Source organism: Parambassis ranga, chromosome 2, assembly GCF_900634625.1.
Source record: "Parambassis ranga chromosome 2, fParRan2.1, whole genome shotgun sequence".
In the NCBI taxonomy this organism is placed as follows: Eukaryota; Metazoa; Chordata; class Actinopteri; family Ambassidae; genus Parambassis; species Parambassis ranga.
Window position 1 is genome coordinate 17,280,639 of NC_041023.1, and position 27,022 is coordinate 17,307,660.

Consider the following 27,022-nt stretch of genomic DNA (forward strand, 5'->3'; position numbering starts at 1 on the left):
CACATTCAAATATGCTAAAAAAAAAAAAACTGAAACAGCTCTAGCTTCTCTTATGATATGTATTTCTGAGCAGGGATGGAATGTAGACGGTTTTATTTATATGTGCTGCTGGGACCCAGAACCCATCACTGAGAGGAAATATCTATGGCAAGACGTACGTGCCAAAAAGCAAGCGCAAATCTCCAGATCGCGAGTTATAATTAGGCCTGAGTTCTATCAAATTTAATAAATTCTGTTTATATATATTTACATAATATCTTTCCAAACATAATAATAGACACTAGTTTTATTTTAGTGGTAATTTTAGTACTAGTTTTATATGGGTTTTAATGAGTTCTTCATAAAAACATGCTTCCACAAAATTAAATCGGGTCTCTCTCAATGATGGCCATATTTTCTATTAAATTTTTACAAATATTTTACAAAAAAACTCCCAACATTTTGTGAATAAAATTTGGTAAAGTTATTTTGCATGACTTCTGGAATATGCACATTTTCTTGGTTCCTGCACAAGTTTTCTGAGTGCATCTCACGGTACACAAAGACGTCCATGTTAGTGTTATTTGTGACTATGCTGTGTCCGAAATCACTCCATATGGCACCGTCATGCGTCTTATTTCTCACAAACGTTTTTCTCCAAAATTTAAATTTAACTCAAACCTCATTTGGAGTTTTTTATAAAGTTTTGTGCTTAAATAGTCCTAGTGGTTAGTCTCTGTATTCAGTTTCAATATGACAGTATGATGCTGAAAAGGTTGACATGTGTCTAAGTGCTACAGTCACTTCGTCCCTGTGCTGTAAGTGAACAGCCACTCCATACATGCAAGTGAATGGAGTCATTATTCAGTCAGCTGGGACAGTGGGGTAGTGAGGGATCTGGGTCCTGTAAGAGGTTCATTCTTATTGTTTAATAATCATACGTGACCTCGGCTGTGGAGAAAAGCAGCTTTCTGGGATCATCTTTTAATTTCAGCGGGGACCACCTCATCTGATGTAAGACACACCGCCCACTTCCCTGCCAACGAGATTAAGAGCTCAGTTGGATCGACTGTCCAAGGAGGAGCTTTACTCGACTGCACTACTCTGTGAGGGGAGAGAGGATGGAGGGGGTCAAAGGTCATCTGAAATCTCCTTTAGCATTGTTAAATGTAGCTTACGTCGTCAAAATCTTGAAGCGAGCAAGGCAAACGTTTGGAGCGGGTATACGCTCGTCCCACCCCTCACCGTGTGCTTTCAACATCAGTGTACAATCATCCCGACCCACACGGATTCGGGCCATCAGTGTGGTTTTTGTAAGGATTGCATTGCCCCCGTGTTTCACCGGTTCAAACAAGACACTTCTTTAAAGTAAAGTAAAAAAATAATAATATTAAAGAAATAAAAGCTGTTGAGGAGCTCTACTCGTAAGGCCATAACAGAGCCCATGTGCGGTTGGTAGTGTATGCTGTTAGTGGTAGATACACACTCATCGGGCTGACATTCAGGCAATCATTCTTCAAAAAAGTCAAAACTTCAGCAGGCTGTGATCAGACCCAAAGGTTAAGCATGTGAATGCTAGCTAGAGGAGAAAGCAAAAGCAAAAAATGTGACATGAGGAAAAGTCTACTTTCACATGTTGGTCCAATCAGTTATTGTATAGTTCCCATGCAATGAAGGGTTATTTGCTGGTATTTTTGCTGTAGATTAAAGTCTGGCAAGTACCAGCAAATTTGCCAGAATTAGAGAAAAAAAGAAAGAAAACTGCAAGAATATCATGCACACATTTCTCACAAAAAAAAAAATCAGAGAACAATTTTGTACAAAAAGAAATCAACAAAAACAAAACTCCCAATTCTGCAACATCAGGGGTTAATAATGACAGTTTGGCTTTGCTAAGTTTTAGTTTCCCATGCATATTATATTATATTGTTCAGACATTAACTATTATATAATAGTTAATGTTAGGGAAGCTGAGAATAGTTGTGACTGTTTTCAACCAGTTATCTCAAATAATTAAATTGTCTGTTAAGACATGATAACAGGGCTCATTTCTTTCTGATAATAACTTGAATAACTTAACTAGAGACAAAGTCTCAACTCTCAGATCATATTTTTTCACAGGATAAAAAGATGTGGGAAATGACACCAGATTTCAGCTTTAGTATCACTGTCATGACTGTTCCGAGATTAAGATTAAGATTAAGAAAACCTCTATTTGTCCCACAATGGGGAAATTGCGTTCTGAGGTGTTGCTTGCTACAGCTAGATCCTTTAAACTACCACTACTACAATAGCAGGTATATAATAGACAGGGTTAAGGCTGTTTGGTTAGCTGTGAGAGTTTGCAGAGACTGATGTTATTTTACTTTTTTTTTTACAAGACTACAGGAGCTATAAATGATCTTTTTCATGTGTTATTACTTGCTGTCAGGGTGTAAAGACAATATAATGGAATAGAACAAATACTGGATAAAATCATCAACCCTGGTTTTAACACAAATCAGCACCCTCTTTATGAATAAGAAGTTGAAATGAAGTTGGTTCAATGGCTGTTGACTGTTAGAGACCTAAACTTGAGCAGAGCGGTGTCTGCTCTCTGAAAGCAGATTATGTGGATACATGACATCGATCTCAGTTTCACTGTTGTTGCTCCAACATCCGTGTTCTCTTGTATTCCCTGGAAATGATGAGACTTTTTTTTTCCTTTACTCTTTCCACAGAAGAAGGAAATTATGCTGGTGGAAATTAGATTAATAAATAGCAAGTAGAGTAATGTGAAGGCAGACGTTTTCCTCATATCGAATAAACCCCAGGAAACCTCTTAAGTGAGCAGATAATAATAATAATAATAATAAAGTGCGATACTTGAGTCTTGTTCGAAGTCCAAGTATATATAATGTAACAGGAGAATGGATTCTGTGTTATCACAGCCTGCTGCAGAACAAAAAAAAATCTCTGGCATCTATCAGCAACCTAATTTCCCCGATCTGTTTTGACAGTGAGGTAAACTGATTTACTGAGGAGATACAGGCAACCAAATGACTTGATTTCATAGACTGGCTTATTGTAAAATCCAATCTGTAAAGTGAGAGCGACCAGTCTGATGAGTGCGTATCGAAGGCTGCTGCCGCTGTGCCCCCCCCCCCCTCCTTTGAGGGAAAACGGGTTGAACAGACTCAGGCTGTCGATATGGAGAGAAGCTTTGCATTCTGGCGGTGTGTGGATGTACACTCATTCACGTAGACACATGAAGTGTTATAAAAGACAAAAAAATGGTTTTAAATATAGGAACAAATATAAAATATTAGACTTCCGTAATGTCTATATGCAATAACATTCTAGATACGTTTTTGAAGGACTTACGATTAGTCCTGCTTTAAACCATGATGTATCGCCTTCAAAGATAATATTTAAGACAATGAAAAAAGCACCACGAAGTTCATCATAGAAACAGAGATCTAACCATACAATGGTATGTACAATGTATGTATGCCGACAATACGAGAGATGGGAAGAGATGATGGAGAAAGAGAGAGAGAGAGAGAGAGAGAGAGAGAGAGAGAGAGAACGAGAGAAACCATTTATCAAACTCCCGTCATGCAGATAAGAATTTACACAGGAGACCTGAGGAGTATTATCTCTGGTGATTTGTGAGGGCCATGGCCTTCCTGTCACAGTCCCGGTACCAGAGACACCACACTAAATAAGAGCTCGATTCAGAATTAGACACAAAGCACTGATCCTTTGAGGCCTCCGTGTTTTCTTTTTAAGCAGAGAATTTTAAGGGGACAAAAAAAGGACAAGGATATAAAGATAACGTAATACCAAGCGGATAGGGTAGAAGAGTTAGAAGAAGTCGGGTGTCTTGACCCGGCTGTTCTTTTTTTTGTGCAAAGGAATGTCAGAAAGAGTTTCAGGGTGCCTACTAGGGCTCGTCACTGGGCGGCGTCACCGTGGCCCCCTCTGTATCCAAGGACTCCGGCGACTCAACAGGTGCGACGTCCTCAGTGGGGCTACCCTTGCTGCTGGGGCTGGCGCCAGCCTCGGCTGAAGTGCTGCTGCTGCTGCTGTTACTGCTGTTACTGCTCTGACCATCTTGGCCCTCCGAATTCTCCAACATCTCCTGGATGAGCGGCGGCATGGAACCTGGGATCTCCATCTTCAGAGAGATGACCCGCTCTGCACCTGTAAGACCCCAGAGTAGTAAGATTCAAGATGTCAGTGTGAATGCTTGTATTGTTTTTCTTCTTTAGCAACAAAAGCAATGTGCACTTAAACACACTATAGATGCAACTAATTAGCCCATATGATGTGAACCCTTGTGAGCGAAAGCAACCCTCCGCACCAGCAGGTGGCAGTAGACTATTTGTTATTCAAAAATTGAAACTGGCAGGACTGCTTACCATTTTCACAACAGTTTCTTCTTTCCAGATGCACGTGTAGTTATAAAAATATTTGAATCCTCAGATGAAATTGCCCTCTTGACTTTGCTTGCTTTGATCACGTCTGTTCTTTTCAGGGTATGCTAGCAGCCCTACAGTGTCTCACATGTGCAATTGACCCAAAATGATGTCAGGTTTTTGAGTACATTCAGCAGAACTTCGCTCATTTTTTGCATATTTGTTACAACAAAATGTAACAAACTAATTATAAGACAACAAATGAAGAGAAGAACTAAAGATTATCAGGATTAGGAGGCAACTAAATCCAGTACAAACAGTGAAAGCATCAGCAACCACATAAACTGACTGAACATTATAGAAAGCCAAGTTTAAAAGCCAGGGTTTAAAGATTCAGATAGGGTGAAGTATGGGAAAGTCTATAATAACTCATGCAGGTCATTTACAGTCAAGAGGCCCAGGTCTGCAGTATAAACAAGTCCAGAATGTTTATGAAAAGACACATCAACAAGTATAGATCGATAATTTTACAGTATATTTACACTGTATATAATACTATAGGTTTTGCAAGTCAAATGCTACAAAAGATTCTGTTTTTTATCATATTGTACAAAAACAGGGCAATAATGCAGTGCTCTCTCATGCAGTACTATGCCACTAGCTTTAAGGAGCAATTTGTAATTAAGTTAGTTTCTCTAGAATGGGGCTTAGACAAGTTAGCGTTTCCAGACCCGAAGTCCTATTACATCAGTGCAGAATAAGAGTAAGCATATAAAATAGGACTAGTCAAACTAACATGCTAATTCCGATTAATTAATTATAGAGTAAATATGTGCTGTGGTTGGAGTTCCAAGTACATTTATATCCACCAAAGTAACGCCTACTCCCTTACGTCATTGCCCTTTGACCCCATGCATCCCTGCCCCACGCGAACTCCATACTAACATTGTTAACATGATGGAGGCAGATGACCTGAGCATATTAAAAGACAATTTACTCTCAAAAAACAACGCCATGGAGCCGTTATTTGCGTTTTGTGTAGCAAATTCTCAGAGTAACTCCAGCCTTAAGTTTCACCTCAATGCAAAACACATAACAGTAAGCTCTGTAGTCAAGTCGGTGACTGACGTTAACACTAGCCACCAGACTCGTCACTCTACTGGAGGAAGAGTTCAGACGCAAAATTAGCAAGTCCACAGATTGACCAACTCATTTGAAAAATGGTTTGCAATGGACTGCAGGCTAATTTGAGTGGTGGAAGACAAAGGGTTGATGTTAAACCTAAAACTGCAGCATCCATCCACTACTCCACTAGAGAAATGAAGTACCTTGAAGCTACCACTGAACTGATGTAACATTGGAAATCTTACCACACATAATGCATGACACCAGAAATTTAGCAGTCAATACTAATATAAGATGACTCGCTCAACTCAAGGCCCCCTGCCCTGTTCTATCTGCCCCACACCCGATGTCCAAAACATGTATAATGTGGCTGAAAAATGAAGATTTTCAATTTTCATATAAATTTAAACTACCTGCAACATTCCACAGCAAAAAAACATTGTCCTACTAACAAAAATAATTGTTATTATAAATAATTGTGTGTGTGTCAAAAATAACAGCAAAGATCAAATGTAGGTACTCATAGTCTGCCTGCTGTTGTTGGGCGATCGCAGCTCTGAGATTTTTTTTGTTGTTGTATGGCTGTGAATAATCAAGGTGTTTCAAACATGAATGAAACTGGATTGTGAACACAGTTACAAACATGGACATGGCAGTATATTTTAAGGAGTTTGGTGGAAAAAAAACATGTCTGATTTGCAAAAAATGACTGTCCTAAAGTAAAAAAAATCTCAAATGTGATCGCTGGCTTGAAATGTGCTTGTGCTTGAAGTCAGGGAACAGAAATGAGCAGGGAAGACGAGAGGAAAAATGAGCCACACAGCTACAGAGGAGGCTAACATCTCAGCAAAGTTTTTTTTTCATCAATATGCTGCTGCAGCAGTTGACTTTTTGTGGTGAGTGAGTACATCGTCAACATGGGCACAGGGACAATATTAAGGGACTCCTGTATACCTACTAATAATAGTGAGTTTTAAGTCCAACGCCAAAGAGGACTTAAAAGGGGATCAGAATCGAACATCATTTAAACTCTGGGAAGACAAATAAAAAATACTACTACTTTTTTCACAATGGATGTTGATCTGTTTCCTACCTTTAGCGCTGATGCTGCGCAGGTCTGTGATCTTCATCAGGGTTTTGGGGAACATGTGGGGTTTGCTGGGCCGGCGTTTCCTCACGTAGATTTTCAGAGCCTCCAGCAGTGGCTCCTGGAGCTGGTCCACCTTGGACGGCTCCTCCAAGTCCTGACGATCTGATAAAAACACATACACACACACAAATCCATTCAGACTTGGGGCTCACTTAAGACAAAATCCATGTCTTGGCTATATCTGATGTAGACAAGCTAGAGGCTAATACTTGTTATCACAGCATAAAGCCTGGCTTGATTATGACGGAAGAATATATCTGATTGTGTCAACTCATTCGTTGTGGAGGAGAGATGGCTAGAGTTTGATAATTTAAGCAGAAAAACTAATTTGAACCCTTTCTTTTGATAAGTGCGAAGCCTCAAACGGAAGGGAAGCTGCAAATAAAAGCATCAAAATGACTGAGCAGCTGATGCAGTATTCAAAGCTATGACTCCATTCTGAGCTGAGTACAGTGGCTGTAGGATGACTCAGTGGTCAATTGAAGTAGCGGCTTGGTTCTCTGAACAGAAATGCCTGCTCAAATGCACCAACAAAATATGCTTTGGTCTTTATAGCTTTCTCACAATCAACCTTTCATTTCAATCACTGGAAATGTAGAGAAGTTACAGATTGTGGGTGCAGCATTTTGTGACTTATCAAATCCTCTTACCTCATGTTCCAGACATGAAGACAACATTACATCAGTGAATAACAACTTCAGGCAGTTCTCATCACAATACAGAGCTGTCAGACAATCCTGTGTACACCAACCTGTCAACTGATTTGTTAAGAAACTTAACAGAAAGGAATACAAAAATATCTTCTAGAAAGTCTTTTTCCCCCATTGTTCTGCTATTACAAAGTTTTTGGCTTGTATGGGACACCTTATATAGGAAAACCTGTGTAAAAATACATTAAAAATGCACCCTATTCATCCCTTATGAAGTGTCTTCCCGCAGTTCACCATCAAGCCATAAGGGGGCAGTGTGTGCACTAAAATCAGAAACTCTTGGACCTGCAGCAGTCAAGGTGTGATTACAGATGCAATCAGAGGTGTCTTGTACTTTTCATGGATAATGCAAGAGCCTGTAATATTTGCCGAGGCTTGGCGGGTTGAGTGTATAAATATAAATTGTTGAATAAAAACCCAGCAGCGATGGAGCCTCAGCACCGTTGAAAATGATGGATGGAGGGGAAAAGAGTGATAATGTGAATCTGTGTAATTTTTTGGTGGATGGAGAGTAAAACTTTGTGTGTGTGAGAGAGGAAAAGGCACACTTGTGTATTAAAGTGTGTGTGTGTGTGTGTAGTCAGACATGAGTGAGTTAGTCATGCCTCGGGTATCTTGTTGGAAAACAAGCAGCGCAGGCTCATTTCCTCTGGGAGGGCAGTTCAAACATTCCACTCAGCTAACTGACACTGCTGTGACATACCTGTACATCACCCCTCTCTCCCTCTCTCTCTCCTATTCTCCCCTCCTCATGTCCTCCTCCTTAGTCAGAATAGTGCTGCCTCACTGATAGCAACCTGTGGTTGACCTGGTTTCAGACTCCCGTAGAGGCCGGCTTACTTTCATCCCAAATTGGGCTGCAGCTCCACTCAATATTTGACTGGAAGAATCAATACGCACTGACTGTGTTGAATGGAGAGCAGTCAGGCATGGTTCAAATGTGGAGTGGATCAGTTATTATTGCCCCTTGATGCACTCTAACAATACACTGTCCACTTGTGTTTGAATCACAACTGATGTTAAATAAATAATGCAAACAGCTTTTAATTTGGTGTTTGTTCTTTTGTGGTGGTTTTCTATATGACGTTCTAAAATTTAACCATGGCTTCTTAGTGCTACTATGTAACTACTGCAACTAGCAACCTTCCATCCATCCTTTCTCTAAATACACCCTGTCTTTCCGTCTGTCTGTCTGTCCAACAGGGTCACAGCAGATGCACCCAGACTACCCTGTCTCTAGCTCATCCTCAGGTATCCCCAGCTGTTCCCAGTCCAGGCAGGAGATGTAACACCTCCAAGTGAGTCCTACTGTTTCCACCCAGATGGCTCTGCTTGGCAAACTTTTAAAAACACATGTCCAGGGGGCATTCTAACCAGGTGCATGAACCACCTGAACTGCCTCCTTTTCCATGTGGAGGAGCAGCAGCTCTACTTTGACGTAGTGGAATACAGTGTAACCAATAATGTCATAAATCCTGCATCAGGCAGCAGGCCATAAAAGACCAATGTAGGGGCCTGTGTCCATGTTTTTCTAAGACAAGCGCTGGCAAGTATTTGGCGATCCAATAAACTTAAGACAAACCAACAGTATTTGAATCGAGCCATCTGCTCCCACATTCTTTCTTCTTTCTGACCTTTTTTTTTCCAACTTAATACAGTAGCAGCAGCCCCTTTCACTCAATAAACATCTACCAGTCTGCCCCAGTTCTCTTACCTCCAGAGATGAGACAGATGGCGCTGAGGAGGCCTGTTTCCGTATCGTCCATCTCAATGGGCAGCAGCTGGTTGGCAAAAGTGAAAACCAAGTCTGTGAGTGGGCCGAAGCCAGCGTTGTGCATCTGCGTCCGGTTGAGGGTCAGCCCATCTGAAAAGGTCATGGTGTCCTGGTCGGGGGTGTACCTTGTACAGATGCGCAAGATCTGATCAGAGGGGGAGGAGGGCAGAGAGAAGATCAGTTTGGAGGGATTTAGTAGACAGGAAACTGCAGAGATAGTAACAAAAACAAAAGAACAGATGGAAGAATGGGGAATACTGCAGGTTGGAATTCTTGTCAGCATTAAAGAGTCTTGTTTCTGGTGACTTTAGATTGTTTTTTTGCACAGTGGAATTATTTTAATATTAGATTATTTGGAGATCTTTTTGTAATCCCTTGACTCAAGGGATTAATTTCACAAGACCTTAGAGAGCTCTTCTTGCTGTGATGACACAAGAGGTTTCAAGACTTCCCAAAGAATGGATTACAAGTTGCAATACATTTACTTATTTTAATTCATTTATTGTTTGACTATAAATTCAGGTAAATTACAGAACTACAGATTTCTGATGCTTCATTTTCACAGCAGTCATGTCAGGAACAAGCTGACTCTTGTGTCAGAAGTCTACAAAGTTTCCAGCAGCCAGAGACAACAATCCAGACCAAAACAATGACCTTCCACTGACTCAAAGAGAATAACCTTTGGGTCTCCCTGCTGCACTGCATGTGCGTGTTTGTGTGTGTACACCTAATGAAGCAACTGATGGTGGATGTGAAGCCTACAGTAGCCTTTGAAGCTATTTGAGTGGGCTGGCTCTGACAGTGAGTGGCAGGCGTGACTGCAACATGAAACAGAATAAAACATGGCTACTGGCGGTGACTCGCACCGGCTGGCCAGGCCTGCACTCAGATACACACATACACGCACACACGTATATATATATACACACACACACTTAGTGTTTGATCTCTTCTCTGACACTCCCTCATCCAGCCCTTGTGCACAATATCAACGCCCTTCACCATGAAAATGTGCCGGTGAGCGGATGCTGATGGCTGAGTGAGAGCCAGAAAGTCATCACGGTCGGCCTTCAACTTTTCACCTCTGTGTCCCTGGGAGTTCATTCCACTGCTTTGTCACATTTGACAAGTATGACTTGGTCAATACAAACTCCCAAACCGGTCTATTAATATGACAATGCCACTGAAAGTGAACCTGCTCACAAAACAGACACATACACATATGCACACACGGAATAACAAACACTGTATGTGCAGCTGAGCAGTCCTCATTTTCTTCAGCAGTCATTTATCCAGGTTGTGGCTGGATGTGATTTTGCTGCTTTGCATTTACATCTCACATTAGCATGCATCTTCATGCATTAATCATTCTCTCACAGAAATGCAGACTATACAGAAGTCCTTTAAAAACACCAGACTGCAGGCCGCCACCGACTTTGTGACATGTTTATAATTTATAATTAATGGGTTTATTAATGGTTAATATATCATCTGTTCATTTAAGGGATTCGCCTAAGTCTGTCTGTGGATTGCTTTTACTGTTTACATTGTTTACAGTCAGTAAGAGCTCAGTCAGCATTGGCCAATGTCGCAATTCGTTCGTTGGTTATGAGCATTTTTAATATAACCATAGCATGATGTGAAAAGATGGAGAAAACAAAAAAGAGGCCATATGGATCTCTTGTGCTAGACAGACGCTTGAATAACTGAGAATGCAAAGCAGCATTAAAGTGACACTGCAACCATGGGTGGATAACAAACTGGTTAATAGACACAACATACACCATCTATCCCTGTTGCTTCAATTTACTTCCTAGCATTGATCATTTTTTTCCTGTTTCTTTCCAGAATCATAAAGTTTGCATCTAGCTTTCCCTTGACCGTGACTCCACCAGCTGTCCCTACCGGGGACAAGGCTGCTCTGCACAAATGTCAGCTTTGGTGCCAAGTTCTGCTTATGCAATATTCTTGCTCATTAACATTAGCCCTGCAAAATCAGCAATGAGCTATGAGGTCTGCAACAAGCTATTGCTAGCGTTACCCCCTTCCAGTGATGACATCAAAAAATAAAACCAGCTTTTCTTGATAAATTCTAATTTTTAGTCTATGTTGCAAAGTGAAACACATCACAGCTCTTTCATCGCTTTTTCTTCTTCCTCCCTTTCTTCCTCTGGGAAACAAATACTAATCAAATCCGTCCCTTAAACTCCACAACACAGAAGGAAGACAGACAGCCATTTGCCTTTTTTTCCATCTCATTACTGCAGCTACATTGATACAGTACATTGCTCCGTGTAACAACTCTTAAATAACAAACAAACACTGAGCTGCTGGCAGCCTGCACACATTTTCCCTTCTGTGAAGAACACACAGCATCATTAACAAATGCAGAGCAAGTGGCTGCCCAATCTTTAAATAAAAGGAGAGAAAAGAAAGAAAAACACAGAAGTCCACTGCTGAGTGTCCTAAAAAAGATTACACGCTGAGAAATGTCTGTGTGTGTGTGTGTGTAATCTAATTGCCGCTACAGACAGCTACTCCACATGATGAATTGAATTGACTTGAATGATCAATTTATCTGCACTTCCTGACTTGGATTGGCCAGCTGAGTAGGTCATCCAATAAGGTTTGAGGACTGGTCTGATAGGAGGTTAAACCCACTGATCCTCTGGAAACCTGAGGCTATTGACTTACTGCACACTTTAGAGGAATGAATGGATTCGTGCACACAAAGGAACGACTGAAAATAAATATTTAAATTTCTTCAACTAGATCACTCTCTGTCTGCTAAAGAGGGGTGGGGGGTGGGAGGGGTGTTTATATAACTGTGTTATGTCACAGCTCCGGGGAAATGTATAGGGAGGGTTATAGCTTATTACTGAAAATTTCAGGAGGATCTTAACTTCTTGGGGTGAGTCTCTATTAATAGAAAATTTGTCTAATCAGTGTGCTGACTAAAGCAAATGCAGAGGAAGGAAGGTGGCAGGAGTTGGAATGTGAGCTTAATACACATCTAAAAACCCTTATTACTTGTTTCTGTACATGTGATTAAGAGTGGAGTTAATACAGCTGGGTTCAAATGAGGACACGCTGATGCTGCAGTTCCAGCTATGGCCACAAACTCTGCCTGTCTTTAATAATTTACTAGCACTCTTTATCTATAAATATATAAAATTGTATTGAACGATAAGCACTTATCTTTCATTCCCCAAATTCCGGCTAGTCACTAAAGGTGACCGCGCTTTCATTGTCTATGCCCCCAAACTCTGGAACTCCTTGCTAGAGGCCTCTTTAAAATCTCTTTTTTAAAACTCACTTTTATCGCTTTGCTTTTCCAAGTCGTTGACCTTATTGGACTCAAATTGCTATTTTGTGTTATCTTAATCTTGTTTTTTATTTGTCTTTATTTTACTCTTATGCGTGAAGCACATTGAACTAACCACTAACATTGAACCATTGCACTAACCTGTATGAAAAGTGCTATATAAATATTTATAAAGTTTGATTGATTAGTGTGAATACAAACACTAAAGCTACTGTATTCCAACATAACATAGCGACAATGTATAAAAGCAACTTAATTACAGTTAGCTTAGCTAACTTAGCTTGTTAATGTTCTTCTGTATGTGTCAGGGTTTCAGGTGTCTTGTCTTCCTCTTCCTCATGTGCTCCCTCCTGCTCCTGGTGATTACCTGCTCCTCCCTAATGTGTCTACCTGTGCCTCATTGTCTCTCCCTTCCTTCCGTATATCATGTGTGTTTTCACTTTTGACTATTAGACTGGAATAAATGACTTAACCTGCCTCCTGTTTTGTGCTTAAGTCCACCCTGACATTACGTTTTTACACTTGCCAATTTCCAGCATTTAAATGAATGTTATGCCACAATGTTGGGTCCCTTTTTAGGCTGCATAATTGGAAACTGTATATCATGTTTCTTGTACCAGCATAACAATGTGATGTTCACTGATCTGTTAAGAGTGAAAGGGAATGTTGGCATCCAAGGTGAGATGTTTTTACATGATAAATAGCTAACAACTAGCCAGAAATTAGACCCAGACTTTTGTGCTGTTTCCATAGTGCAAGAAGACAACTGGATCTTTAATCTTCTTATGTTTGCTCTTTCAAAATAAAAGCAGAAGCAGCACCCACCAGAATGTCCAGGCAGGCAGCTTTCAGGAGCGTGATCTGGTCTGCGATGGTCAGCCCTGTGAAGCCAGGCACTCGTTTGGCAAACTCCACGATCTTGATAATGCACTTGGTGGCCAGCTCGCTGAACTTGTCCCACAGGCCCAGGTCCAGCCTCACACGGTGGTCTGCACTCGAGTTCTGCAACACACACGCACACACATAGACAGAGAACCAAGCGTAAGGCAAAGAGGCAGCTACTTTTGTCACCGCACAGACTGCTGCTAATGATCTCCTCACAGTGCACCCTCTTCACTCTGCTCCATACAGTATGTGTCACACTTACATACAGTAAATAGGCGCCATAAGACCTGAGCCCTCACAAACACTGGCAGGATTGTTGTTGTGAATATGCCGAGCTGAGCCTGCATGGTGGCCGGGGCCTGCGATAATGAGCGTAACAGTGTCAGTGGGATGCTTTGGCAATGATGGGATGCAGAAACACAGCTGTGACAGGTAGCGGCAAGCGTTTTGAAGCCAGAGGTGCCATTAATACAGCTATACGGTCCAGAACCTACACAAACACGAAGACGAGAGCGGTGATGGGTGGAAACCGCGGAGCAATAAAGACAGTAAGGAAAATGTGGAAGCAAAAGTGCTGTAAGACACCACAGAGAGGAAAGAGAGAAAATGACAGATGAAAGGGAGGGAAGTTAAGTAGCAGTATAGCATTATGGGAGGAAGGGGGGGGGCACAGGAGAAAAATTTGAAGATCGTCTCATGGGAGGTGATGTGTAAGCTAAGGTGAGATTGATGCATCAGTTTGTTGATTTATAGGGCAGATGGCAGTTTTGATTAAAAGTCGCTTGACAGCCGGTATCATCGGCCTGTGATGTGTTTTGATCTGATTATAATTTTTGTGTTTTGGCAGGAGGAAGTGTTCTGCATGAGCCTCAACAGAGTCTGGTTTATTATTTTGAGCCATCACTTCATCAGCAGGGGAAACAACGCAGGTTTATTGCTGGATTTGGGTTGTTTTTTAGAGTAATGCTTGGTTTTTGTTGCAGAGATAGAGACCAAAAAGGCATTGTTAGCTTCACCCTGGTTTCCTTGACAAGAAGCTGTAGCCACTGGAATGTAACCTCTATTGTCTCATTTAGCTATGTGATAGCAGCTGACATAAACCTGAGTACAACAACAACCAAACTCAGGAAAACACAATTAGAAACGCTAGCAAGCCTCTACATAAATTGGTATACCCCTCAGTATAACCACCACCTCAGTATAAGTCGCATACCCAGCCAAAGGATGAAAAAAAGGGCAACTTAAAGTCTGGGGAATACGGTAGTATGTCCCACTATGTCGTATTTCAGAGGCAGTATGTCAAAGTACCAGGATGTTCCAGTACATTTGGTCACATTTCATAGTTGGCAAGCTGCCGTACCTTTTGGCTTTTCTGATGCCAAGTCCATGTGTCACATGACTGAACCACTGAGTTAAAATTCAGAATTGTATATTCAAACCGAATAACCCAACAGTTCTTTGTACTCGGCTGTAAATATGTTTATTTCTGCTGTAAAAAATCAGGAAAATTGCAGTTTTTGCTGCTTGATTGGAACAGCTCTGGCTTGTTTATGCCTCTCTTTAGTATGATTCTGCCCCTTTGTAGTCAGGTATCGAACAACACTAGCAACTTTTATAGGACATGCCAGAAGCAATGATGGACTGGTCAGGGCCACTTTTATAATATTAAATATCTTGTGGAAAATGTGAACACACTAGGTGTAGCCATTGGAAAAAAAACACAACACAACCCATTTCCCCCCCCTCATAGCTTTTCTGCCTGCTTTTCTCCATTACATAAAAGCTTGTGCATGGAAACAAACAATGCACAACTCTATAAGTAGGATTTGCTGCATCAAAAAGATTTGTGCCATGGCCCCGGCCTGCAGAAATGCTGTGATGCGTTCGGAGTTTACACAGTATGATTCACAGGCCTCAGGAGATGGTGGAAACAAAGCCTTTGTGCAGCTGTAATTGACTGTTGCATAGCCTCTTTTATTGTCTGATCACAAATACAACTGCAAACAGACACTGACAAAGAGTGCCTTGTGTCTCCAGGCTAACTCCTTGGACACTTAGGTTGTTTATGCAGAATAAACAACTGTAATGAAGTCAGTAGCAGGAATCAAAGCATCTCCAGTCAAATTAGATTTACTGGCAAACGAGACAGGAGCGTTTGAGCCAATATTAATGACTATACCTGGCGGAAACTGCAGCATGACATTTACAGTGGCTGTGATTTCTTTATGTGGTGATATATGACATTTTTATTGTATTTGGAAAGTGAACTAAGCTGTCACAGTGGGTGGATCGACATAACTGACAAGTTCTGAACTTAAAGGCAGGGTAGGAGATTTTGAAACTCAGTGAGAGTCAGCCAGATTTTGAAAGTAAACACACGCCCCTTTCTCTCGGAGTTCACCCCGAAGCCACGCCTCCCAACCAGTCTGTGACTTTGGCCATCATGCACGCACCTCTCTGGTGCGTGCAGAGCAGGGAGAGAGTGACAACCAGCCAATACTCCGCGCAGGTGCGCCTCGTAGGATTGGCTGATGTTTTTAGCGTTTTATAGCTTCCACAGATGATTAATATTCTTTGTTTTAAAGCGAAACCGCCAAACTAATTGGTTGCTATCGGATTGTAAAGAGAAGTTATACTAATTAAACAAAAAGTGCATCAGAAGGAACTCTCCTACCCTACCTTTAAGAAAAAAAAAGAAACCTTAACATACTCTATATCAAAAAAAAACAGTGAATATTAAAATTAAACCTTTTTTTTGCTTTTAGCAGTCCACATGTCTGACCATAACACTTTTGTTAAGTCTAGTCACAGGGGTGTTACATAACCAAACCATCCATTCCAAGCATGATACCATTGTCTTTTCTTTTGCATCATGTTCTTGTCAGGGGAGAGAAACCTCTATGAATCAAAACTGAAACCCAGACTGATTGAGTGTTGTCAAATGCCCTGGCAGAATGCCTTTACATTTTATGGAATAGAACTGACCTGCTGAATAATTGCCTATACACTAACTTTACTTAGAATGTGAATGATTTTTATAGCAAATGCTATTGTTGAACTCCACAGAAAAGATAACATTTGCTTTATGTCATGTGAAAATTTTATTATGCTAGTGGTAGGCTACAGCCAGGTTAACTATACCTACTCATCAGGTAAAGCTAATTTGTATTCCAATATACTTCCCCTAACTGTGCTCTTTTTTTTATTAGTTGGATGAGGATACTGCTAGTTTTAGCTTATGACACTAATCTATTGAATTCTTAATTTTGATTAGTTAATGGCGGCACATTGCAGTCTACTTCTTAGTACTTTGGGATTTCTTTTTTTGTATAGTTGTTAGACATAAATGTTTTAGATCATCAAACAAATTTAAATGTTAGACAAAGATAACACAAGTAAATACAAAATGAAGGTGTTTGTTATTATACATGGCCCTCTGTGAAAAAGTGATTGCCCCTAAACCTAATAACTGGGTGGGCCACCCTTAACAGCAACAACTGCAATCAAACGTTTGCGATATGTCAATGAGTCTTTTACAGTGCTGTGGAGGAATTTTGTTGTATGTTTGCAGAATTGTTAACTCGGCCACATCGGAAGGTTTTCGAGCATGAATCATGCCACAGGATCTCCATTGGATTCAGGGATTCAGGGAGTTTGACGAGGCCATTTTTTATTTCTTAAACCATTCAGAGGTGGACTTGCTAGTGTGTTGTGAACATTCTTCTTCAGGATGTTTTGGTAGATGGTGGAACATGGTTCCATTTACCACACCAAGTCTTCCAGGTCCTGAGGCAACAAAATAGCCCCAAACCATCACACTACCACCACCATATTTTACTGTTGGTATGGTGTTTTAAAATGTTTCCTGGTAAAACTGAGGGCCATGTAGGGTTTTTTCCCCTTAATAATAAACACCTTCATTTGTTGTTTTGTTTGTTGTTGTTGTTGCCACTAGGAGTTAATATCCCCCCTGTTTTTATGCTATTAACATAACATAACATATTAAAACATTTGTACAGGAAAAAAGTGCTATAAATACTAAAAAATTAACAAGAAGTATAATTCCAGTGCACTATGCTTTGTTCACACAGATGGGCAAAGTGGCCATAAATGTCAGCTCATCAGCTGGAAGTACAACCTGGCTGAAAAGTAGAAGATTTTTGTAAACCCAGCAGAGCAATATGACAACATATTGTTTTAGATCATGTGTAGGAAGGTGAGGTTGCTTTTACACCCCTGAAGCAGGTGGGAAAACTGACAACGCAATAAGACATCCTTTACTGAAAATCCAATATATACTCAATAATGTTAGCAAAACTTGACCATCAGTCTTAAGCCCAGACCCGGGAGCTCTTTCAGTGTGAGAGGGCCTGAGCGTAGAGGCACCCAGGCCAGCCCTGTCTCCACCGCACATCTATCCCCTGAGGTTGTTACGGTGAGGCAGTTAGCACTGTGGCTGCTGGGCACTGTCACAAGCACACAATCTATTGTGTGGCCACTCGAGAGAGAGAGAGAGAGAGATAAAAAGAGACAGAGAGAGAGAGAGATCATTAAATATGATCTGGGGTTAAGTGAGAGGCACATTAGGGCCGTGCTTAAATCACAGACAACGAGCCACAGTCGACACAACAGCACTACAGACGCACATTCCGCTGATTGACGTCCGATTTGATGGGAAAGGAGGAGGTGTGTGTTTATGTATGTGTGTGTAAGAGGGAGAGGGAGACTGTGTTTGCCCAACGCACATACGTTGGGGAGGGTGGTGTTGGCCGATATTAAAGCAACTTATCTTGTTCTTCCCTCTGGGTGAAGAGAGAAAGGGTGGCAAAAAGCAGGAGTGGGGGGGGGGGGGGGGGGGGGAACTGAGGAGGGGAAGGGGTGAGATTTTTATTCCTGAGCCCCCCCTCCTTCTATCCCACCTTCACGCCGCAATCTCAGTCAATTACACCAGGCACATAATTCAATAGAAAGAAACAAGGAAGTCGCCAGGGAATTCTAATTTCATTTAAGAACATTTATCCAAACAAATTAGACAAGTTGCAACATTAGAAAAGAAGCTGGCAGTGTAGAAATGAGTGCTCTGCAGTACATCAGTCGACTCGTGCGTACACATGCAGAAGGAAAAAAGACAGTAAAAGCAGACCGCACCTGTGATGGATGGTGACAGCGGACAAACTCTAATGTGGCTAATATCACCAGGCTGAGCTGTGTTTCTGTGAAGCAGCAGTCACCACTGCTGCCTCCGCCGCCGCCACCGCCTGGCCTCCTTGTGGAGCACTAATGCTTTATTTTGCCTTTGAAACTGCCAGGCTCATTTTTCATTACAATCACTGTCAATGAAGCGTTATTCATTGTGGAGCTAAGCCCTCTCACTCGCGGCAGCTATCTCTGCTAACCCGGCAATGAACTCCTAAATCACTGCAGACTAGGATTTGAATATTTCACCACATAATTGGAGCTTTAACCTAATCTAGGAGCGCGGGAGCTCCTCTACTGTTTCCGATGAGGAGGACTCAAAAGGCGCATCAGGATCCAATCGCTTGTGATAATGAGGAACTTCTCACAGTCTATGAGCAAGCATAATTACCACTGATCCAGATTACGGCTTTATCTGAGGCCCGACTGCCATGCCGACAAACAGCAAACACTGGCTTATATCATAACTGTGGAGCAATATTTTTCCTATTATGTCCAATGAGGGTTGTTTATTTGAGTAAAATCAGGAAGCGTCTCATGGGAGAGGGAATAGGATGAGGGTGGAGTAGAGAAGGGTTACAGCGATTAGGAGCTTTGTGTTGGGATTGAAAGAGGGAAAAATACACAGCTATGGAGAGGGAAGTGTACAGTGCACGGTGACGACAGTGTACAGCTGCACACAGTGGAGAGCTAATAGCTGCACTGTATGCCAATTTGCTTTTGCGTCTCTTACCCCGTCTCGGCTCTGAGGTCTATTGTGAACAAATGAATGAATTTCATCACAGTGACAAGAGAGACATTACCGCACATTATGGCTGCCAGCGGATCTGTTTATCTTAGCATAAACGATATTTTACATGATTGACAGGTGTCATGAGATTTCTAAAACTAGCGAAATCAAACCAATAAATATTACCCGCCCCACTCCCCCGCTCCTGCTTCCAAAAACTCCCCGCAAAAGATTTGTTTGTGGAGCATTGGTGTCAATCACGGCTCGCTCCCCTCGTCTGTAATCTATATGTAAGTCGGCTTAAAAACAAACACATTAGACGCTGTCAGCTCCCTGCGCAATGATGCCGTGTCTACGTGTCAATCAAACCTACTATCAGTTCATAACAAAGGCCTCACCGACGCCAAGTATGTGCTGGAATTACCTCTCGAGGTTTTCTCCACAATTCTATGACCTCAAACTTTTCAACCAAGTCATGAGGAGTGCAGGCATCCCTCAGGATAGGGGGCGGGGAAACTAATCAGCATCCTTGCCTGACCGTTTTGAGACTGGACAAGCGATGTGTGGAGATCCGATCCTTCCGCAAGGTCTTTCGTGGATTAGCTTTCTGCCGCTTTCATGGGTTGTTACTTCAGCAAGGAATTTGAAGGTTCAGGGACGGCAAAGAATTCTCAGCCTTGATGTGTGCTGAGAGATGGCGGGGGGAGCAGGGTGAAATAAAGACCTCACGAACCTTGACAAGCATCCTCCGCGTACAGGCTTAGGCTTCTGTTGCACAAATCTTGTCGCCTGATTTACCAAAGCAGATAACGCCATGCATCTGATTTGTTGCATTTCTACTTTTCAAAAATGTCAAAAAATAGGAGTGCCAGCCTGACTGATGGGCAGCTGTCAGCAGCACCTACTTTCACCAGTTTTTGTCTGCAACATAGAAAACCTGGGGTAAACAACCCCATCTCACATTCATCTCACCAGAGGCAACAAGAAGTCATGATATGTTATTATTATTATGGCTGACTTTTACTGTCCATCCATCACACTTATTTTCTAATCAATAGCTACTGAAAGAAGAGGTGTTGGTGAGGATATGTCTGGACAGTCAGAGGAGTACATCTGAGGTCTCAGGTTGCATTAGAGGGGGATTTAGAGTACAGTACAAAAGATTGATTATCATTAGGAGCTATGCACTTGTGGCTAGTCCGCAAGACCCAATCAAAGAAAAACAGATTCAGAGATGAATAAAAAAAAACACAAACAGTGCAAGCAGACTTTCATCGATTCAGAAAGACGTCTTCCAGACAGCAGACTCACCGTGGTGTATTTGCCAAGCTGGCAGAGGGAAGGGAAGGTTTCTTGATGGGCCTTACGGATCTTTTCAATGATGGTCTCCAACTCGGCTGTCAGCTCGTAGTTCTCTGCCAGCTCCGGCTTTGGGCTCTCCTTCTTCTTCTTATTTCGGTCATTTCGAACAGCTGAAAGAGGGAAAAAAAGGTTTCGGATTAGACTTTAACAATGAAAAAAAAAATTGCTGACGTCTGTGAACACATAAACAAAGTACAACGCAACAAGGAGAACATGAACTTTGTTGCTAGTAAGCATTTCTGTGGTTACTTTTTTAGAGCTGCAGCAAGTTGTCAAGTTTTACTCTGACTTTACATGAGGACAGAAAGTTTTCAGCTTTGTCAGCTGAAACAGTCTGTCAGCTTAACAAAATCTTAAAAGAAAGAAAACAAAAGTGGCTGTAAAAAAACGTTAAGTGACAACTACGAAGCCATTTTAACTCAATTTTCTTTCTGAACTCTGGTGGAACTCACATGGAAGTTGGAGTCTGAAAAGGAGCATACCCTCACAGGCCGCTTTACAAGATACACCTGTTCAACGGCCTACTGTTGTTTTACCAATTGGCTACATGTATCATTTCATCAATCGGCGATTAACGATATAAGCACCAGGCACTCTGTGTTCATGCAGTGGATAGTTCACACGATTTTGAAAAGACTCTGATCAGATAAAGGACGCCTCTGCAGGCAGCCTCTGAACGATCAAAAGACGAGGACCATAAATAATGCAGGTGTGCAACATCACTGCTTTAGTGTAGTTGTTCAAGATGACTTATGAATAGACAGGGCTTTTCAGCACTAATCGAAAGTACAGCGAGTGCTGAAAAAATGTCATTATTCAGCTGTGTTATTTTTTTTTAACTGACTTTAATATTCTCCGATCTGTCCTTGGGTGATGATATAGTAAAACAAAGTTAGCACATACTAAGTTCACCATAGAAAGCAAGAATCTGAAATATATTCCTGGTTAAGAGTTATACATAAATTAATTTTTTATTCCTAGAGCCTATAACTATATATGGCTACAGCAGTGTTATATGTGGTAATTATACATACAATTCCTGTGCTCCTCCACCACATCAGGATAGTACAATCACTAGCCACTTATTTATGTACACCTGTTTACCTGCTTATTAACTCTGATCAGCCCATCACATGGTGCAGCGACTTTACATGTAGTCATGTAGACCTGCTGAAGTGAAAGCTGCATCAGAATAAGGAAGAAAGGTGAAGACACCTTTAACATCGCATGGCTGTATCTTCATGGACATTACCGGCTCGTTATCATCCCTCTTTCAGACAAACAGATATTTGGCCAACAAGCAAAACCGTGAAGTCCCGAACAGCAGCAACAAATCTTTCCCATCCGCTTCAAATATGTTTCTGTCGCTGTCCAGCAGCAAAACGTTGTCAAAACCTGTGTGTGTGTGTTTGCAACATGCTCTGCAGTGGGAGGGCCTTATGAGGAGTTCTGCACACAAGTACGCAATTTCTGACCTTTTCTTTCTTGCCACCTTGGGCACGAACAGATTTCTCTGTTCCATTGGAGTGCGTAACAAGCTTTATCACACAGCATTCAGCTCTCTGCCAACACGTCCATGTTCTTCTTCTTCTTCTGGATTTCTGGCAGGTGGTCACAGTCTGACTGCAGCAGACGCATTTTCAAACGTACACACACAGAGGGTCCTGCCCTTCATTATCGATATAACGCCACGATATAGGCCTAATGTGTGTCTGTTGTTGAACCACAGGGATACTGTCAGAATTGCGGAGAATTTCTTCCCCTGGAACGGCTGGCCGCACCAGTTCGACCTCCGATTTTATTTGTTGCACCATTGAGAAATTAAGTCGCATTTGCAACCAAATTGGTCACACTCTGGAGCCCTGTATATGAGTCAAATATCCAAAATAAACACATGCAGAAACCCTTCAGGAGGGAGTCCCCTCTGTACAAAGCAGAAAGCCCAGCTTGTTGTTAGTAAAGTGCACCTTGAAAGGCGGCAGTCCACAGGGTCCTTTGCTTCATTAGGTGCAGAATCTTTGAAGTCTGTTGCAGCAGCAGATTCAAACAAAGCAGCCATGTTTATTGCTCAACATACAGCACGATCATACCCACATCACAACTCTCTGATCAGCGGCACACACCTCTTTAAAATAATAAGGACAGAGAGACAGAGGGTGAGCTGGGCCATTGTCATTGCTGAGGCACCTAAGGGACCTTTCATGGCTGACAACACAACAGTCACATCCTCTGCCCTAGTTTACAATAAATAAAATCCCTTTATGTTCAAACACTAAAGCCAGGTTTGGAAACCGATCTATAGATACACAGAGAGAGAGAAATATATATATATATATGAGGGATTTCACAAACTGTGGCCTACTTAAAGAACAGAAACCATTTTGAAGTTTATGAAACCTCACCTCAGCTCTTGTTGCACCACCATTATCATATATTGTAACCTGAAGAGGGAGTGTATAAGATCAGTGAACAAGGTTTGCCGAGGGACACAGTGACAGGTGCATACAAACACTGACATACACAAAGGGCGTTATGCAGTAGCTCCGAATGCATAAGAAAACAAAACAAGTTCTGAGAGCTATACAAGAGACTGAAAGTCACAGAACCGAAGACCTGTATTAGACTAAGAAGAATGAAGAATATAGATCCAAACGGTGTGGTAAGAATTGCCTTCAAGGCTACATTTGAGACTCTTTTTTGTGTTTTTTTTGAGTTGAAACATTATCAATAATATATAATAATATACACTGCTCAAAAAATAAAGGGAACACTTAAAGAACACAATGTAACTCCAAGTCAGTCACACTTAGGAAGCAACACTGATTGTGAATCAATTTCAGCTGCTGTTGTGCAAATGGAACAGACAACAGGTGGAAATGAGAGGCAATTATCAAGACAGCCCCTATAATGAGAGGTTCTGCAGGTGCTGACCACAGACCATTTCTCTGCTCTCATCCTTTCTGCCTGATGTTTTGCTCACTTTTGCATTTTGTCAGTGCTCCCACCCCTAGAGGTAGCATGAGGTGGTGTCTACAACCCACAGAAGCTGCTCAAGTAGTGCAGCTCATCCAGGATGGCACATCAATGCGCACTGTGGCAAGAAGGTTTGCTGTGTCTGTCAGCACAGTGTCCAGAGCATGGAGGAGATACCAGGAGACAGGCCAGTACACCAGGAGACGTGGAGGGGGCCGTAGGAAGGCAACAACCCAGCAGCAGGACCGCTACCTCCTCCTTGGTGCAAGGAGGAACAGGAGGAGCACTGCCAGAACCCTGCAACATGACCTCCAGCAGCCACTAATATGCATGTTTCTGCTCAAACTGTCAGAAACAGACTCCATGAGGGTGGTATGAGGGCCCAGACATGACAGAGTCTGGAGACGCTGTGGAGAAGGTTCTGCTGCCTGCAACATCCAGCATGACCGGTTTGGTGGTGGATCAGTAATGGTGTGAGGAGGCATTTCTTTGGAGGACGCACAGCCGTCTATGTGCTTGCCAGGTGCCTGACTGCCATTAGGTACCAGGATGAGATCCTCAGACCTACTGTGAGATTATATGCTGGTGCAGTGGGCATTGATGCCATGGACAGTGTTCCTGACAGTGTTGCTATAATCAGGCATTAATCTCAGATGGAGTTCTGTATTATTATGTCTTAATTCAGCAGCCTCATGATTGAAACGATGCACGCATCAAATCCCATCAAATCCCATGCAAAGGGCTGGCTACAGCAATGAAGTCCATATGTTGTAAATATTGTTTTGATATTCCTGGGATCTCACAATGTAAACGGTGTCCTTGCCACAACTGAGCACCTAAATGCATCAAAATGAATTTGAGTCATTTTCAGTTTCAGGGAACCTGACAACTTGCTCATTAGTGTCACTGCTGAGAGGCAGTGGTAATGTGGACAATTTAATTGCTCCATACATTTTGACCTACATCTGTGACCTATATGTCTATAGACCTTCCACTACATCAACTACTATTATAAGGTCATTAAAGCATTACAACATTGACAGTGCCAATGTCAATGACTAAATTAGACTGCATTAACCAACCAAATGAGACATAGAAAATTCAGATCCTCACAACAGAGTGGGCTGGTTTCCTCGCCTCACACCTTGAAACACTAATCTTTAAAGATATAGGATGAACCCAGTGATGGGAGAACTGATCCTAACCTTGTCTGTCATCAGAGTTTACAGTGTCACTGTGGGGGCATATGGGAGGAGTTAGACTAACTGAGGAAAGAGGGCACTAAGCTTCATTCAATCCACTGCTCCACTAAGACAAACTGCCAGTGTTGAGCACAGCAGCAGCTGATCAGCCACAGATATCGAAGGATTTAGAATGGAAACATGCTACAATGACTAGTGCAAATAAACATACCATATGTTGACCCAGATTTTTAAAGTCACAGCACAGGTGGACACTCTATCTTCACAGTTCATAGCAGAAATCATATAAATCTTTCAATATACTAAACCGGAAAAATGTATACTGACGCCCTGACTCACTGTGTTTGGATCAACCAGACTCACATGCTAACAACATGGTGACAGTCAGAGCCTTCCACACAGGCTATGTCTAATGTCTTTCACTCCTTTTAACACACAGTTAACGCATGCTAGATCACAGATAGTTAAATAAATACTGAGTGCAATGCATCCAAGTGTAGTGACCACTGGTTGTGCACTACATTTTGTGTGGATTACACACAGACCATTGCATATAAAAGTATAATTAGTCTAATTACACATTTAGCCAGCACTCCATTATGGCCAACACACTATGTAGTGGAGTATATACAGTGAGGTCAATAAGTATTTGATCACCCTGTGATTTTGCAAGTTATCCTACTTAGAAATTATGGAGGTGTCTAGAATTATTATAGGTGCATTTCCAGAATCTAAAAATAAAAATCTGGAAATCACATTGTATGATTTTTAAACTAATTATTTGTGAATTACTGTGTCAAATAATTTTTTGATCGCTTGAGTCAAAACATTTTAATATTTGGTAGAGAAGCCTTTGTTAACAATTACAGAGGTCACACGGTTCCTGTAGTTCTTCACCAGGTTTGCACACACTGCAGGAGGGATTTTCCAATCCAATCCAATCCATCTTTATTTATAGAGCACTTTTTAAAAGAAAAGTTTCGGGGCTGTTGCTGAGCAACATGGAGTTTGAGCTCCCTCCAAAGACTTTCTTCTGGATTTAGGTCTGGAGACTGGCTAAGCCACTCCAGAACCTTGATATGCTTCTTACAGAGCCACTCCATAGTTATCCTGGCTGTGTCCCCTATGGGTCATTGTCATGTTGGAAGACCCAGCCACGACCCATCTTTAATGCTCTGACTGAGGGAAGGAGGTTTTTGCCCAATATCTCACAATACATGGCCCCGGTCATCCTCTCCTTAATACAGTGCAGTTGCCATGTCCCATGTGCAGAAAAACACCCCCAAAGCATGATGCTACCACCCACATGCTTCACAGTAGGGATGGTGTTTTTTTGATGGTACTCATCATTCTTCTTCTTCCTCGTGGATGGAGTTAAGACCAAAAAGTTCTATTTTTGTCTCATCTGACCACAGGACTTTCTCCCATGGCTCCTCTGGATCATCCAGATGGTCCCTGGCAAACTTTAGACAGGCCTGGACATGGGCTGACTTAAGCGGGGGAACCTTCCGTGCCATACATGATTTCAAACCATGACGTCTTAGTGTATTACTGATAGTAGCCTTGGAAACGGTGGTCCTAGCTCTCTTCACGGCATTGACCAGTTCCTCCCGTGTAGTTCTGGGCTGATTCATTCTTAGCATTATTGATACCCCACGAGGAGAGATCTTCCATGGGGCCCCAGTCCGAGGGACATTGACAGTCATGTTTAGCTTCTTCTATTTTCTGACGATTGCTCCAACAGTGGACCTTTTTTCACCAAGCTGTTCGGTAATTGCCCCGTAGCCCTTTTCAGCTTTGTGAAGGTCTACAATTTTGTCTCTTGTGTCGTTTGACAGCTCTTTGGTTTTGCCCATGTTGCTACTAAGTCGTTGGCTGATTGTGGGGTGCACAGGTGTCTTTATGACCACTAATGACCTCAAACAGGTGCTACTAATTTAGAATCATGAGCAGAGTGTAGCTGGACTATTTAAAAGCAAGATTTCTAAGTAGGAGAACTTGCAAAATCACAGGGTGATCAAATACTTATTGACCTCACTGTAGCTATTAAGTAGTCATCATGGAAATGGCTACAGTCTGCCTGCAGAACTCCACTGTAAGGACACTTCCAGGGCAGGCTCCATTCTCAGGACACCCCCACCCCCGTCAGTACAACAAATATATAACGACTACCATAAAGGAAAATGGCTGAATTACACCGAAACTAGTATA

The 27,022-nt window shown here is 41.9% G+C and overlaps 1 protein-coding gene across 1 annotated transcript in view; it reads right to left on the bottom strand.

The window, feature by feature from the left end:
• Positions 1–3,352: 3,352 nt before the first annotated feature.
• Positions 3,353–27,022, bottom strand: part of LOC114431596 (retinoic acid receptor alpha-A-like) — a 57,633-nt gene continuing 33,963 nt past the window's right edge. Inside the window, exons 4-8 of the mRNA XM_028399152.1 lie at positions 20,586–20,746; positions 13,289–13,465; positions 9,079–9,283; positions 6,598–6,756; positions 3,353–4,164 (exon numbers count right to left, since the gene is read on the bottom strand). Of these exons, the coding sequence (XP_028254953.1) occupies positions 3,905–4,164; positions 6,598–6,756; positions 9,079–9,283; positions 13,289–13,465; positions 20,586–20,746 (962 nt within the window). The 3' untranslated portion in view covers positions 3,353–3,904. The remainder of the gene's footprint in view (positions 4,165–6,597; positions 6,757–9,078; positions 9,284–13,288; positions 13,466–20,585; positions 20,747–27,022) is intronic.